The 16,180-nt window shown below is 41.6% G+C and overlaps 1 protein-coding gene across 2 annotated transcripts; it reads left to right on the top strand.

The window, feature by feature from the left end:
- Positions 1 to 102: 102 nt before the first annotated feature.
- On the top strand, positions 103 to 10,111 carry FGFR1OP2 (FGFR1 oncogene partner 2). 2 transcript variants are annotated; one of them, XM_065742484.1, is made up of 6 exons: positions 103 to 185; positions 3,074 to 3,210; positions 4,401 to 4,518; positions 5,559 to 5,701; positions 8,597 to 8,710; positions 9,805 to 10,111. In XM_065742484.1, the coding sequence occupies exons 1-6, from the start codon at positions 182 to 184 to the stop codon at positions 9,940 to 9,942; spliced, it is 654 nt and encodes a 217-aa protein (XP_065598556.1). In that variant the 5' UTR covers positions 103 to 181; the 3' UTR covers positions 9,943 to 10,111. The 2 variants fall into 2 exon arrangements, with proteins under 2 accessions (XP_065598556.1, XP_065598555.1); XM_065742483.1 differs by lacking the exon at positions 103 to 185 and adding an exon at positions 2,085 to 2,408.
- Positions 10,112 to 16,180: the final 6,069 nt, after the last annotated feature.

Below are 16,180 nucleotides of genomic sequence, written 5' to 3'. Positions count from 1 at the left end.
GAGACTTCCAGCTCGCGCGGCGCCAATAGAGAGGCACGAGAAAGAGCAGACGAGAAAGCGAGGCCTCGCGAGAATTGAAGGCTTGAGGCGCGGCCGCCCACGCTCCGCCCCCGCCGCCATTTGACAGCGGGGCGGGCAACCGGGCCTCAGCCGGCGCCGGGCGCTGCCGGAGCCGCCGGCCATGAGTGAGTAAGGGAACGAGGGAGCTGGGGGCTACAGGCGTCGCGATGGTGGGCAGCCGGCGTGGGAGGCTGTAGGTGGAGCGGAGGCTGGTGGAAGCGGGCCGCTCGGGGGCTGCTGTCAGCCCCAAGCTGTCCTCCGTGTCGCGATAGGTGGTCGTTGTCGCGATAGGCCCATCTGGGGCACGGTCGGGCTGTGGGAAAGCCAGGCAGCGCGCTTTGTGGAGCTCCTATAAACCTTTGTGGAGCTGCGCAGCGTTAGAGAGATAAAGAAGAATTAAGTTATGGTAGAAGGCGGTTTTCAGTACTGAGGCTGCGGTGCTGGAGGAGCCTTTGTTTTTCGTTTGGTAAAGTGCAGCCGAATTAGGTAATGAAAGCAATTAGTCAACAGCAGCAGGCGGCAGGAAATGAGCGTGGGGCAGCAGCGTTGCTGGAGTTGCTGCTCCTGCTGCTACCTGTTGGGCTCCATCAGCTAGCTGCAGGCTGACAGCCGTGCTTGGAGCTGGGCAGGAGCAGAGGGCACAGGCGCTGAGGTTTGCTGGCATGGTCCCTCTGCTCGCAAGTTAGCGTGCGGTATGAGTTGGTTTGAATCTTACCGGTCGTTTTTTCCTTCTGAGTGCTCAGGTCAGCTCACGTGTTTAGATCCGTTTCGTGGTAAGGCAACAGTTTTGTTTCTAACAGGCTGCCAGCTGAGCAAATAGAAAGTCTTATAAATGCCAAGGGTAAAGGTAACGTCTTGCAAGAAGAAATCCTAGGCACGATGTGGGGCTTTGGTTATGATGATGTGAACAGCAGTCCTCCCAGTCCTCCTCCTGGAGGATTGTGCAGGATGTGAGCATGAAAACAGGCTGTGGCTTCAGGCCTGCTGGAGCTGTGCATGGGGGGCTGCTGCCTGATTTGGGGCTGCCTTCTGCCTGCACAAGTTGCACGCATGGCTGCCCCGGCTCAGTCACTGTGAAAAAGCAAGTCTAGTGCTGTGCTAGGAAGGAGTCACTTTTTGTTTCTTGTAGTCAAAATGACAGTGCACAGAAGGTGTGCTGTTAAAATGTGGTGTTGATACAAATTAGCAGAGGCGTTAACTGCATTGTAGTCTGAATGCAAAATGTATTTTGTGCTCATGGGGAGGCCTGAGAGGCTTGTTTTGCAGTGGCTGAAGAATTCGTGGCCTAGGAATTGAGTTAATGTCTGCCCTTCAATTTCTCCTGAAACAGTGAACTAATTAAATCACTTTCTGTAGCAGTTCAGTTGACTGTCATGGGAGTTGGTGTCTGTAACCATTTTGCAGATCTGTGAGAATGTGAGACCAGAAGTGGAAGGAGGAGTAAGGCGCAAGAAAAGCAGATCCTTGAAAACAATGCAGTATGTTGTCATCACCTGAAATGCTATCCAGAGTTCAAGCAGCATCTAGACAACGCCCTCAGACATATGGTCTGATTTTTGAGCGTTCCAGTGCAGAGCCAGGAGCCAGACTTGGTGGTGCTTATGGTTCCCTTCCTACTTGGGATATTCTTCAATTCCTTTCTATGAAATATTAAAAAGAGCTCAAACTTCTAAACCACAGTGTCTAAGTGAACTGTTTGTGGTAACGCACACTCACACTGACTCCCTGGAGAGAACGTTGCAAACTGTCTTGCTCGCTTTCCTCCAGCTTAATGCTCTGTGGTGGGATGCTCTTGTTGTCTTTGTAAGTCTTTGTGGAGAATGGTGAAATCTCTGTGTTTGAAATATCTTTTTGTCTACTACTTACTCGGACAGTGGGAAAAGGTCAGCTGGGGATAATGTGAGGATGTCATTCAGCTTGGCTTACTGGTCCAGAGAGTGATTTGTAAAGGTGCCTAAGAAAGCTAGAAAATCAACTTGTGGTAAATTGTTTCCTGTTGCTCAGTGGCTCACTGACCTTGTAGATTTATAAAAACCTCTCCTTTAGGAAATGCCCCAGCAGAGAAATGGATTTTTGCATACCTTTAGAAAGTTTCCTGAAACAAGTATCAAATCTTACGTGTTAATAAGCCATTATTGTTGCTATTTTATTGCTGAAGAACTTTCAAGCTATTGAAGTAGTCTTCCTTTTCAATACAGAGCATGCAGGACTTCTTAAAAGAAAACAAAAATGAGAAACTAGAAGAATCTCAGTCACTTTAATCAATTGAGAATAAGTTTTAGAGGGGAAAAAAAGAAAATGCAAGTACATCGGAAATGCTAGCATGTACAAACCTTTTGCAAGTTTAGGTAACTTCTGCTTACAGCTACTGCAATTAGAAGGCTGGTATTTTAACTATGCAGTCAGTTCTTTGTCTTAGCTAAATGGCTGTCTTGCTTGATCCTGTTGGAAACAGCACATTATACAATTTCATTTCAGGCAGTGATGCATGTGTTCGTTTTTAGATGTGAAGATAACATGGGCCTTTGGCTTTCTGAGTTTTCCCTAAGTAATTTTCTTCTATGCTGTCAGTTTTAGTTCTCTCTCTACTGATTTAATTAATCAAAATCCTCAAGCCATCTGTAGTCCTTTTGGCATTCTCTTTTGTCTTGAATTTATGCCTCTCAAATATCAGGAGAACATCAAATACTCTCCTCCCAACGCAGTTTACTTTCATTCCCTTGCTGTAATACATGATCTCAACAGCCATTAAAAAGCTGGAAATGGAAAGCCAGACTTGCAGTATTTTTAAGGTATATGAATTTTTTCTACTCCTAGAAAACAGCGTGGGTCTAAAATGTCAGCTCTCATTGATTGGGGAAGAGGAGAATGTTGTAGTCAGCTGCTTCATACTTAGATATATATGTGTGCCTTTTTTCTATACACAATATATGTATGTATATGTTACAGAGATAGTGTTTCTCTCTATAGCAAATGGGCGCTGGTGTGAAAATAATACATTTCTTATCTTTAGAAATGAGTTGCACAATTGAGAAAGCCTTAGCAGATGCTAAAGCATTGGTGGAACGGCTACGGGAACATGACAACGCGGCGGAAGCTCTTATTGAACAGACTACAGCTCTTAATAAACGGGTTGAAGCAATGAAGCAGGTTTGTTTTTCGACTTTGTTTACTCCATTAGGAGTACAGCTCAGAAACACATCATTTACTATCATTTCTGAGGTCCATTATGCAATGTAGAATGGGTATGTTATTTGGTTAATCCCTTAATGCCATACAAAGTATTGTTATTGTGGGTGTGACTGTCATCTAAAATTAGGTTGTTTATAATTTAGTTTCATCCTGTGAGGACCTTTTGCCTGCTATTCTAACTTAAACAGTGTAAGTTGGTGTTTATGTTATTGAGCACAGGTAAAAATGGGGTTAGTGTCCCACCGTTGCGTGGTGCCTTGTGTTTTGCTCTTCTGTACAATACTGCTTCTTTTACATTTTGAGCGTGCAGATTTAATCATACAGAGGCCCTGTCGTAGTTTCTTCTGTTTAGAATACTTTATCTTTTCACTGTCTCCTTTTCTTTCCAGGTAGCCTTTTAGGCTTATTCGCTATTATTTCCATTCTGATGTTAAGCTGTCCAAGGCATATCATTAGGTTGAGTGTGACTTTCACTAGAGAACTTCTGCAAAACATAAAGGTGTCTACTGTCTTTCCACTTGGAAGTTCATCCTGTCATTTCTGTTTTAATACATGTTAATGAGCCTGTAAAGTAACAAAATCCTGCGTATTGAGGTTTGTACTAGATGATCTTTAAAGCCCCTTACAACCCAAGCTATTGTAAATATTCTATGATGCTGTATGCTTCATCTCTGTAACACTAGTCATGCAGAGGCTTCATAACCTTATATCAAAGGGGATTACATTTACCAACTTGTTGAGAGTCAGGATTCATGCATTTAGGTCCATGTGATTTGTACTTATACACATGGTTTAAGGGATCAGGAAACTGTGGAGGTGTTAGTACCTCATGGCTATGCTTTACCACGTGTTTGTCAGCTGTAATAATCTGATGGTGAATTTGACCTGCACCAGCTGAAGCCCACTACAGAGACCTGAGATATCAAACTTGGTTTAAAATGAGTCTCTATAGGGCAGTAAGTTGACAACACCTCCAGATGTGTTTTTGTTTATGTGATTAATTAAAACAAAACATTTATCTTGCTGGTTACAGACTTTCACATTAGAACTTATTCTTAGTGACTTGCTGAGTAATGTTTGCCATTGGTTACTGAAATATGGTGGGTTTGGGTTTGTTTTTTTCTTCGTTTTTGTCTTTTAATAACTAGTACCAAGAAGAAATTCAGGAGCTCAATGAAGTAGCAAGACATCGTCCTCGGTCTACGTTAGTGATGGGTATCCAACAAGAAAACAGACAGATCAGGGAATTACAGCAGGAGAATAAAGGTAAGATTAATATTCCATCCTGTTCAGGTTCTAGCCTGCATCACTCTAATCAGTGATACTTTTCTCCCCGATCAAGTTCCAGAAAAACTTTTATAGAAGTTTTCTTCTAAGCAAAACCTTAGTTTTTTTTAGTCAGTTTAACTGATCACAATATAATCTAATGCAAAGCCTAAATGTCTCAGCACCAGAACCATAATTAACAAAAAGAGCCGTATAGAACAGCTGTTTCCACCCATATTTCATGTTTGCTGTGAGGAGATACAAATATTGCTTCTACAGTGTAAGTATCTATATGAAGATATGTCTTCCCATTCTCTGAAAATAACTAATGTGGGAACAGTCAGGAAGAGTTGAGGTATAAGTATAGTAGTTTAACTCCTTCTGAAATTCCCTACACTAGAAACATACAGTTCCTCCTGGAATTCTGTAATCCTTCTAACATTTATGTTCTGCAGTGGTGTCAGTGATTTTGATTTGTATGAATCTTGTCTCAGCTCAGAAATAATTTGTCCTTTTGTGAAGCGCAAAAATAAAAGTCCCAAAATTGGCCTCAAATAACCATTTAATTTTTTTCCTTTGAGTTTGCTTCATAGGAAGCTCTGCTCTGGAAAACTTTTAACTGATATGGTCCCAAACTGCTTAGACTTTTTGATTTGAAAAAGACTTGGTATATTTTGAACATTGGCATTTTTAAACTTTTATTTCAACGAACTGTAGATTAAAAAAGATCTTTGTAAACTTCTTTCCAGCTTATGTACAGTGCTGCTTTCAGTGTCTAGATTCAGCTTTGCTCAGGATGGCTTAAGTCAGCTAAAGGGACTGAAGTCATATTAACAGCAGTCTCCGTTTTTGACTGAACAAGGAGATTCTTGGGCAGTCACTGTTGAAGAATTTGCAGACAGGACTGAGATTTTATGGTGGAAGGAGGAGGCATGCTTCCTTAAGAGTTTATTTCAGTTTTCTCAGGCTGAAGTATTTTTTGCATTGTGTTTCAGTTCTTCTCTGATAAAGTTTAACTGAATATAAAATTTTGTTGGTAGAACTACGCACGTCTCTTGAAGAACATCAGTCTGCTTTGGAACTCATAATGAGCAAGTACAGAGAACAGATGTTTAGGTTGCTTATGGCAAGCAAAAAGGATGACCCAAGTATAATAATGAAATTAAAAGAGCAACATTCCAAGGTAATAACTTCAGGTTATTAGCTTCAAGGGTTTTTTTTTCTGTTGTTTTTTTCTAAGACATAAGTTAGTTTGTAATGGGTTAACACAAAACTTACGGTGTCTCAGTTCTTATATTGTTATATTAACTAAGTTATAATGAAACACAAACAGGAAACTTGATCCATCTAGTCAGTCAACCTTAACCAGCTGCTGATTTATTTAAGCTTTAGCAAGTAGCATTTCATTACTGTATCTACCTAATTTACTTCTGCTTTGCTTAGGTCTTAAAGGCAACTGCTCTATTGTAGTCCCAGGTAAAGTCTCAGTCTAAATGCCTCACGTTGCTGTCTTTAACTTATGCTTGTGACCCCAACAAATACTTAGTTAATCTGGAGTAAGGGAAACATTTACCAAAACATTTTATTTAGTATGGGTGCTAGAATTGAGCATTATCTCTTACATATATGGTACCTTTGGTATCCCAAGTTATTCCTTTGGTACCAAGACATGAAAGTAAAATATTGGTCCTGAAATGGACTTCAAAATTTCATTCAGAAACACCTTTATGGATTAAAAACTTGGGATAACAATAATAATGGAAAATAGTATTATTTAAGCAGGAGATTTTAGGCTTCAGCATTTTTATCGAATTGAACCTCACAAATACAAAGAGGATTTATTGCACTTTCCTGACTCATGATTTCTGGAATTTCATTGTTTATCCCTCCAAAAGAACCTCCAGAAAGACTGAACAGTCTTGAAGCAGTCTTTAAATACTTCTTAACACGTTAACAAAAAATTCCATAATACCTAAGGAGTTAATCTCAGCATTACCAGTAGTCACTGTTTTCTCAAGTGGCTGCTGTCAACTTCAGTGGCTATTTACAAAATATTATTTGACTCATTAATTTCTGCAGATCAACATGCACCTGCCTTTAACAGAAAAGCCGTTTCTTTTTAGCATTCGTGTGTGCATGAGAATCACTAGCAATGAGCCTAAGCGTGCTGTTTGATCTCCTGTTAGTGACCTTGTAACAGGCTCCAGATCATATTGATTGCTAGCCAAATGGGGACAGCTGTGTATGTAAAAGCCACTAATTCCTTCCCAGTCCTTTTCAGGATGCATCCTTGCTGGATCATTCTTTTACCACTGATCACAGCCTCCTTTCAAGCCAAATTTTTCCTTTAAAGATGTCTTGAAAAATGTCCTTCAATGAAGAAAAATGCTCTATGCACTCACTCTCACTTGGAAATTGAGGAGTATAAAGATTTACAGCGAGTTCTTTCTCCCCTCCCCACCCCACCCCCTTCCCTCACTCCCTTGCTGCAAATGGACACTTAATGAGTAAACAGCTAAACCACAGCTTTAGCAATTGAAACAGCAGAGAAGGATGGGAAGGGCTGACGTTCATTTTTAATGAAGTATGTTGTTGGGCAGACTGTGATTCCAAGCAAAGGAATTTTTTTTTAATGATAGTTTAATTGTTCCTGAGAGTTCAAGGGTAAGATAATCATCTGCTAGATGCATGGACTTCCAGTCATAATTTCATAATATATAACCTCATAATTTAAAGATGGCATTTAACTTTAATCTGTCATGTTCTGAAGTAAATGTAGCAGACTTTGGTCCTACTGTTCTTTTTCTAGTATTATTTAATAACTGTTGTGAATTTTGTCCAAAGGTCAGACCAGGCATGGATAGGCTGGCCTGTTAGTAGATTTGGAATAAGAAACACATTGAAAGAAGCGTTTAGATGAGGTGCTAAGGGATTTGATTTAGTAGTTCAGTGGGTAGGAATGGTGATAGGAGGATGGTTGGACTAGATGACCTTGTAGGTCCTTTCCAACCTAATGAACCTATGAAAGACTGTGGAAAAAATAAAAGCTTCCGTGAATAGCATGAAAATATTTGGCTTAACTGAACAGCAGTGAATGCCAAATGCATAGGCTCTTCATCTACGTTTTCAGGAGAAATAAGCAGAGGCCCTATATGCTCTTCCTGCTAGTATGCTGGCCTGTGAGAAAATAAATGGTCACCCAAGCCGACAAGGTCCAAGCAAGATATCACTTCTTTGCAAACAAGGAAGATTATTTAAAATCTGGCTTCCTTATGAACGCTGCTATGCCTGTGTTAATGTCTCCTATCATCCTTCTCCTGGCAGTGGAACAAGATAAGCAAAGAAAGCTACTGCACTTTTTTTTTTCTCCTTCATGAATTTTTCACTGAGATGCAGTAATTATTTATAATAGGAAAGTACCCTATTGGCATTAATTAGCAGACACAGGGAGGTCAGGCAGGACAGGAGGATGTTTCTTAGAGTTTAGCTAGGACAAGGACCTCTGCAGTCCAGGTCTCAGATAAGCTGGAAGTGGGAGTGGGTTTGAGCGGAAGTACTGCAAAAAGGGCTAAGGAAAGATCTGAGTTTCCCAATTTAAGACATAGTAAGGACAACTGCTTTGCCTCCTCTTTTTAAGAGAGAAATGCCCACCCACGGGCTAGCTGTGGTTGTACCAGACTCCAGACTTAGGATTAGCTTTCAAACAGATGAAGTTGGGTTTTCTGTACGTCCGGTAGGACACATGTCAGCTCCTGCAGAACAGGAAGTTCTTGGCAGAGCAAGTGTGTGGCTGTCTCACTGCCATCTGGGAGACATGGAAGCTGTCAAAGCCATAGTCATTTAGGCATATTTTCCTCTATCAAATTCTTGAAAGGGAACCATGTGACAAACTAGATTCATTTAAATAAACGGAAGTGCAGTGGTTGATCATGCCATGGAGTTAGCACATCTGTGTTTAGGTCTGTGTTCACATTTTTATTACATGACGCAGCAGTTAAAATGCACATTTAATACTTTGCTTTTTTTAATAATGAAGAAAGCTTGTTAGTAAAAACATAATTTTATCTGTACACCTTAGGAACTACAAGTGCACGTGGACCAAATTACAGAAATGGCAGCAGTAATGAGGAAAGCCATTGAAATTGATGACAAGCATGGCTGTAAAGAGCAGGAACGTATCATTCAGCTTGAAGTAAGTATGAATCAAAACAGCGATGGCACAGATAGGGATTTGTCTTCCTCCACTCTCCCAGTATGAAATGCTTAGAGTTGGCAGACAAGAAAATGTCATGATTACATACAGGTAGGGTCTAGTCTTCAAAACAGGGAAACTGTCATTTATTTTTGGAATTTGGGGGAGCAGCTCGCCACTGCCCAGATGTGTTCACAGAAGCTTTGAAATGTGCTCCACATCTCTAAATCATCTTGTTCTGACCCTGTAGTTCTGTCTTTCTTGTACAGTGTCTCAGTACTTTGGGGCTTAGGAATAGCCAACCTCCCATGCATCTACTGCCAATACTTTAGGCCAGCAAAAAGATTGTTTCATGCTATCTTCATGAAACTGAACTGTTTCAGGTAATTAGGTTACTTAGGAGAATTAGCTTGATGTTGCATCAAGCCTCTGAGGGAGCCATGCCTGACATTATGCTTTGCTGCAGTGCCATCTTTCCTTGGGAGCAAACCATGTTCTGTATTTTATTAGCTTCACTAAAAGTGCCACAAATACTGAGATGCTGATTTAGACCTTTGCTTTGGTCACCTGCTTGATTTTCCTATCTTCCTCAATATTAAATCACTTCCTTTGCCAAAGGTTTTTCCAGTGTGCTATCAGTTTGACTGCTTTCTTGTAGTACCTTATGGAACCAAGTCACACGTTTTTAATGAGTGGGGAACTAGGTGCAGTATTTAATTATTTCCAGTGTTGCTACAGGCCCTAAAAGTAATGTTTAAAGTCAGTAAACTCTTCAGTAAAGAGATCCTTTCTGTTTGTAGCTCTGTGGTAGTCTCACATGTAAAACAGATGCTGCATTGTGCACTTCCAGTAGTTTGTGAAAAATGCTTTTGGTGCTATTGTTCCCACTGCTTTAGTATTACTGAAACTCAGCCCTTATCACAATTACTGAGTTACCGTCTCCCTCCTGTGTTACTGTGTCATTCACTCATCCTGCTATTTTGTTGCACACCCTTTGCACTTAATTTTGTAGTAAAGGGAAGGAGAGATCCTTAATGTAGTTGTCTCAACTTCCTGAAGATCTATTAAATGCCTTTTTTCTCCCCCGGTTACAGCAAGAAAACAAAGGCTTGAGAGAAATTCTTCAGATAACCAGAGAATCATTCCTGAACCTTAAGAAAGAAGATGCATCAGAGAGTACATCCCTTTCAGGATTAGTAACAAGCAGTGATTTGAGCCTGAGGAAGAGCTAAAGACTGTGGAAGTGGACAAGCTTTAATTGCACACTTTACAAATGGAATATCAGGGGTCACTTGTCAAGCACTTGTTACTGAATAGGGCACCAGCAGGCTTATGCATCTTCAACTTTGGTTTAGTGGCTTTCATACCGTGTGAAATAAATTCCAGTTGGTATTCCATAAATACCATAGTGACAGATTAATTGCCATAGATCTGACTTCAGTAGGAAATATATGAATGCTCTTATGGAATTGGGAATTATTTTTATATGAAGTCATTTTACATATAAAATACATAATTTCACATAATTTATATAAGTTATTGCTCGTAAGAAAAACCTCAATGCACCTATTATACAACAAATGCAAGATTTAAAGTCTGATCTCTGGCTAAAAGATAGGGGCTGACTATGCTTGTGCATGAGCCATATTTCATTTTTCCTTTTAGGGAGGTTTTTGAAAGCTTTGAGCCTGTTTGATGGAAAGAGCTAGCATAAAGCTGAAGGATTTCCCTCAGCCACAGGCTCTCCTGTTTAAAATGTAAGGCCAGTTGCTTAAATATAGGCAATACAATACATACAAATGCTGTTGTATTTACCTTATGAGAGAGAACCAAGCTTGGTTCTCTATAGGTAGTAGAGTAGTCTCACATATTTCTTTGGGATTGGCTGCCCAAACTGAGAAACAGTAATTTGAAAGCATTCAAACTCTAGTGGGAGGAGCTCTACTCTACTCTGAGTTGGCAGCCTGCACACCTGCAGATATTATTTTCCCTCTTTAAGTACTAAATAGTCAAGAAGCTTTTTATATTTTCACTGGGACCTTTCAATATGTTACACTGACAAAAAGGCTGCTCACTTTTATTCCTGAAATAGCTGCAGAAATGAAAAGGAATTAGCACCTGTAGAACAAGAAGTGGCTTGCGTTGTCTGCCTGGACACCAGAGGTGCTTTATAAGGCATATCTGCAGTGGAAGGCGTGCTGAAATAATTCACATTTGGCTTTTGTCAGGCTGCTTCTGCTACTTGTTCAAAGCACTGAGGCTGTTGCTAAGACTGATGTGCATTACTGCATTTTGTTCAGCGTGTTTCTGTATTCCTACTTGGAACGCATACTTGCAGTACAGCAAAAGCTTTCAGTCACAGAAGACTGCAGATGTCCAAATGGCACATATGCTTTGGTATCGGGGCTGTTTAATGACTTCCCTAGGAAAATGAGTTAAGTGCTCTACAGTCAGTTATCACTTAAACAAGTCTCATTTTCAGATGCACCAGTGCAAACAGAATTGAGCATTAAGCCCTATCACATGCGGCAGTTGTAAAAGCAGCATTGACTCAGTAAAACCTCCACAGTCTTGAGGTATGTGCAACAAGAGGTCTAACATAGTGCTTTATGTCCCCAATGGGCAGACTGACTGACAGGGAGCTTAGCATTTTTGCTTTGATGCTGTCACATGCTGCTTTACGAGAAGCAAGTGGAGTGGTGGCAGAAAATAAATGCTGAGTTTTTACTGATTAATACATCTGCCAAGAAACGCAGCTGGAACGATGGCTCAGGAAGGACAGGAATGAAGCTCTCCAACATTCTGCAGCGTATTTTGTAGTTAGGGATACAGCTGCTTCATCTACCAGAGCATCGTAGCTTTTTTCTAGGTTTAAGAATACACTAAGGACATTCACATGCATGAAGGTTTTAACCCTTTCCAAACTTGAAGGAGCTTCTTTTTTATTCAGAATCCTTTATCTCAGGCTCAAAGTACACCCGTCTGCTCTTATCTACAAAACTTTACCAATGCTTGCATAGTTTAATTGTTTTTTGCATTTCAGCTGTAGCTCATGAGCTGGTGACTTATCAGAAGCAACATCTATTTTAATGCAGTGTGTTTTGTCACTGCGAGCTGGGAAGAAGTTCTGGTTTCAGTTTTATCCACAAGTGTCTTTCCAGCTATTGACTGGTATCAGAGACATCCGTAGCTGCTTGGTGCTGAACACAGTCCTGCAGCTGACCTTCGGGCTTGTCTCTAATACTGTCTCCAGAGTGTAGAGCAGAGAAGGGTCATTAGTCTGTGGCAGTTCTTTCAGGTTGCTCTATTATGAAATAATGCTTGATTAGTGTTTATTTTTGTAAATTAAGAAATGTGACTTAATTTATCTACTTCTAGTCTTCACGTTTGATACGTCTCCCCTGCCATTCCCCTGACCCAATCACTTTAGGATTTTAAAGAGCCTTCACGTTGTGTGGAGTGACTATTTTTCATTGCATACCTGTTATTTTTGTAATGCGGATAGCTTGAAAAGAATTTATGGCTAGAATTGTGTACTGTACAGTAAACTTATTTTATCAATAAAGTTGACTGAAAATATGGATGTCTGTGTGATTAAGGAAAAGTACTGAATCCCAAATGAGCCACGCATATAATGTCTGAGAAAAGAAGAAACACTATTATGCTTTTTGCTGAGCTTTTCGTACATTATAGCAGACAGGCAGGCCCACATATACTGCCTTTAATCGTGTTGCCATGAGTAAAAAAAAAACCCTTTGCCAAATGTTCATTCTCTGTTGGAAAACTAATAATTGCTTCCATGACAAGGCCAAGCCCAAAGGATTGCACGTGGATCAGGGCAATCCCAGGTATGGACACGGACAGAGAACAACTCCCTGCGAGCAGCCCTGCAGAGGACTTGAGGGTCCTGGTGAATGAAAAGCTCGATGTGAGCCAGCAGTGGGCGCTTGCAGCCCAGAAGGCCAACTATAACCTGGGCTGCATCACGGGAGGGGCGGCCTCGCTCTGCTCTGCCCTCGTGAGCCCCATCTGCAGTACTGCATCCAGGTCTGGGGCTTGAAGCACAAGATGCAGAGCTGTAGAAGTGGGCCAGAGGAGACCACAAAGGTGCCCACAGGGCTGGAGCACCTCTCCTAGGAAGAAGGCTTGGAGAAATCGGGCTTGTTCAGCTTGTAGAAGAGAAGACTGGGGAAGATGTCATTGCAGCCTTCCAGCACTTAAAGGTTATAATCAAGAGGGAGACCAACATTTTACACAGACTGATAGCAATAGGACAAGGGAAAATGGTTTTAAAGTAAAAGAGAGGAAATTTAGATTAGAAACAAGAATTCTTTACTCAGAGGGCAGTGAGGCAGTGACACAGCCACCCAGAGAAAGCTGTGGGTGCCCCACCCATGGAGGAAATCAGGATTGGATGTGGCCCTGGGCAGCCTGAGCTGGTGGGTGGCAGCCCTGCCTGCAGCACAGGGTTGGCTTTGAGGTCGTCCCTCACAACCCAAACCAGTCTGTGGTTCTACCATCCATATACTTCCTTGTCTTTTTTTTTTTTTTTTTTTATTAAGCAAATATAGAGAAGCAGAAAGAATAGTAAAAAAGGAGCTCATAGAGTTGTGAATTTTGTATCACAACACGTTGCTACAGCTGAGAACATGACCGTTACATTTTTTGGTACAAGATTAAATGAGTCACTGCGACTTCACTCAGTCTCGGGCTCTGTTTCTCTGATGTGTAAATGGTAACAGCGGTGGATTAGGTTCACAAGTTAGAAGTGTGATGTTTGCTCGGCTTTCTTGCTCAGAAGAGAAACTTGCTTTCAATATCAAATTGCTTGTTGAAGGCAGGCAAGAGATGTCAAGCTAAGTCATAAATAAGCATTGGAGCTATTAGACCAAGGTGAAAACAAAAGGGCAGCTTGAAGGCAGGCCACACTGTACAATAAATCCTTAAACAGCTTTTGTCTTTTTAACATTGGCATGGAATTAGAAGATTACACAGAATTGCAGAGCTACAGTCACTGTCTCCATACATAATCGTGTTTACTGAAATCCCTTTGTAGGTATCCTAAATAAGATTCACATTGGCCTGGTAAGTTTTTGGTTTAGTAAGCGTATTACTCCTTAAAAACACTTTTCCTGGTTTAATAAATGATTTCTAGATTTGAAATGTGTTCATCTGTAGGCATCCAAAGGCTGTCATGTGCCTGAACACTTGCAGCATCAGAACCTGGCAAGCAGTCAGCGTAGACACATTTCTGTACAGGAAACCACCATTAACTCCCGTAGCCAAGGAAAACTCAACTGACACCTAAAAAAAGGAAACTGTAAGCCACTGCTCTGAGTGACCAAGAGAAACGTATCATAATTCCAGGCTTGAGAAGGAAACAACAGCACTTCTCAGAGTTAAGCTGGAGAACGTTGCCGTAAGGGAAATGAACAGAACTACAACCACAGTATGTCTCCATTGCCCTAGGGGTTCATCCCACCATTCTTAAAAAAAAAAAAAAGATGAAAGAAGCAGCTTCTCCACAGTGCTCCCACCACTGGAAGAACCCTGGAAACATCTGAGGAAGGCCGTCGTACCAGTGCAAAACCACTGCGTGTCATTTTGAAGATTCAGTTGCAAGTTTGAACTTCCAGCACCAGTGAATGCAGGCTGATCTGTGTCCTCCGTTCTCTGATCATATGCTCAGGAATAAATACAGCAAGCAATTTTTAAATGAATTTTATACAGTTCTCAAATTACTGTCTAGGCACACAGCAGCTGCTTCCTATGATTTGTACCATCTGGGCTTTGACACTTCCTGGACATTACTTCTTTTCCCCAGGCTTTTAGGATCAATGAATCCAGCTCTTTGTGAGCACATTAAATGATTGGCTGTACACCAGAAGAGAGCGTGGGTAGCCTGGAACAATTGGACAGAGCAGGTTTTGTTGTTTATTTTTCTTTTGACAAGTCAGACTTGTGAGGACCCAGCATTGCAGCAGGTAGGTAAGTTGTACACAGCTTCATCCCTCTCCCCAAACAAGCCAAATTATTGCTGTTTTGAAGTTGTCTTCTCCCAGTATGCAACAGAATGTGGTGCCTTGTATACTCTAGCAGGAAGCTGCTATCTGCCCTTAGCTACCTGCTCATAGACAAGAGCCAGGATGAAATGTACCTTTGTTAACAAGCATTGCTTGAAGAGTGATTCTGTAAGAGACAAGGTTGGACTCTTCTCAGCAGTGTGTGGCAACAGGACAAGAGGAAATGGCCACAAACTGAAGCATAGGAAGTTCTACACAAATGTGCATGGGAACTTCTTCCCAGTGCAGTGACGGAGCAGTGGCACAGCTGCACAGAGAGGTGGTGGAGTCTCCTTCTCTGGAGACATTCAGGACCCGCCTGGATGCCTACCTGTGCAACCTGGGCTAGGGAGCTGCTGTGGCAGGGGGTTGGAATGGATGATCTCTAGAGGTCCCTTCCAACCCCTACAGTTCTGTGATTCTGTGAAACAAAAACATTACCTTGAGCTGTTGCTTCTAATGAACACTGACATACCAGAGTCTGCTTATCAAAGAAGTGGGAGGTGTCAATGCAGCTTGACTTCAGAGCAGCAGCACAGACCAGATCTCACATCAAACACAAGAGAGGCCACAGCAGAGGCCAAGCATCCCCTTCCTCACTCTGCAATGCACAGCACTACTAAACAAGCAGCTCACAAAGTGCCACTTTTCTCCTACCCAAATCCAATGCTACCAGAGGACAGTGGTGCCGGCAAAGCTTCACAACCAGGCCCTGCTGGAAGTGTGAGCAGTTTCAAGACTGCCACCTACCTGCTAGTCACAAGCAGTTCATAGCTCCTAACTGAAAACAACAAGCCTCCTGCCCACAGAGGGCAAAATGTTAACCAAGGCAGATGTTTTCTCAAATCTTTGTTGTGAGGTTTACACCACAACTAACACCTACACCCCTAGAAGAGCTTCAAGTGCTTTATAATCCACTGTATGTAACGTATTTCTAACACCTGTTTGAGAGGATGTAAGAACAGTAACCAGTACACTTTTTTCTTACTAAGCAGTAGCAGCACACACCATCGGATTGGAAGATACAGGTGAACCACTCTTCCCAGTGAGGAAAGCTGCTTACACAGGATACAACTGCAGGGATGATGATGCAACTTACATACTTATATCGCGTGCCCCTTCTCATGATCTGTCACCATCTGTTCCAAACATCAAAGCATGGTACACCTTTGGAAAGCACAGCTTGGTCTTAGTTCAAGATAAACTTTCTGAAGACCTAGGGAGGCAGGCAGGCAGGCAAGCAAGCTGCCCTATATATGTTATGCTCCATGAAATATGGGAATCAGCCTGGGTTTCTGCTTTTAAGACAAGAAAGGAAGAGACAAGGACAACAGAAACTTTTTCCTTGAAAAAAAGATCAGTGTTCTTGTGTCTGGCTGTGCCACAGCTCATTTCATCACTGGCAAAG

This window comes from Cyrtonyx montezumae, unplaced genomic scaffold (genome assembly GCF_038088225.1).
Source record: "Cyrtonyx montezumae isolate F1298 unplaced genomic scaffold, pur_monq_1.0 scaffold_3, whole genome shotgun sequence".
NCBI classification, from domain to species: domain Eukaryota; kingdom Metazoa; phylum Chordata; class Aves; order Galliformes; family Odontophoridae; genus Cyrtonyx; species Cyrtonyx montezumae.
This window is presented reverse-complemented; position numbering and strand designations above follow the sequence as displayed.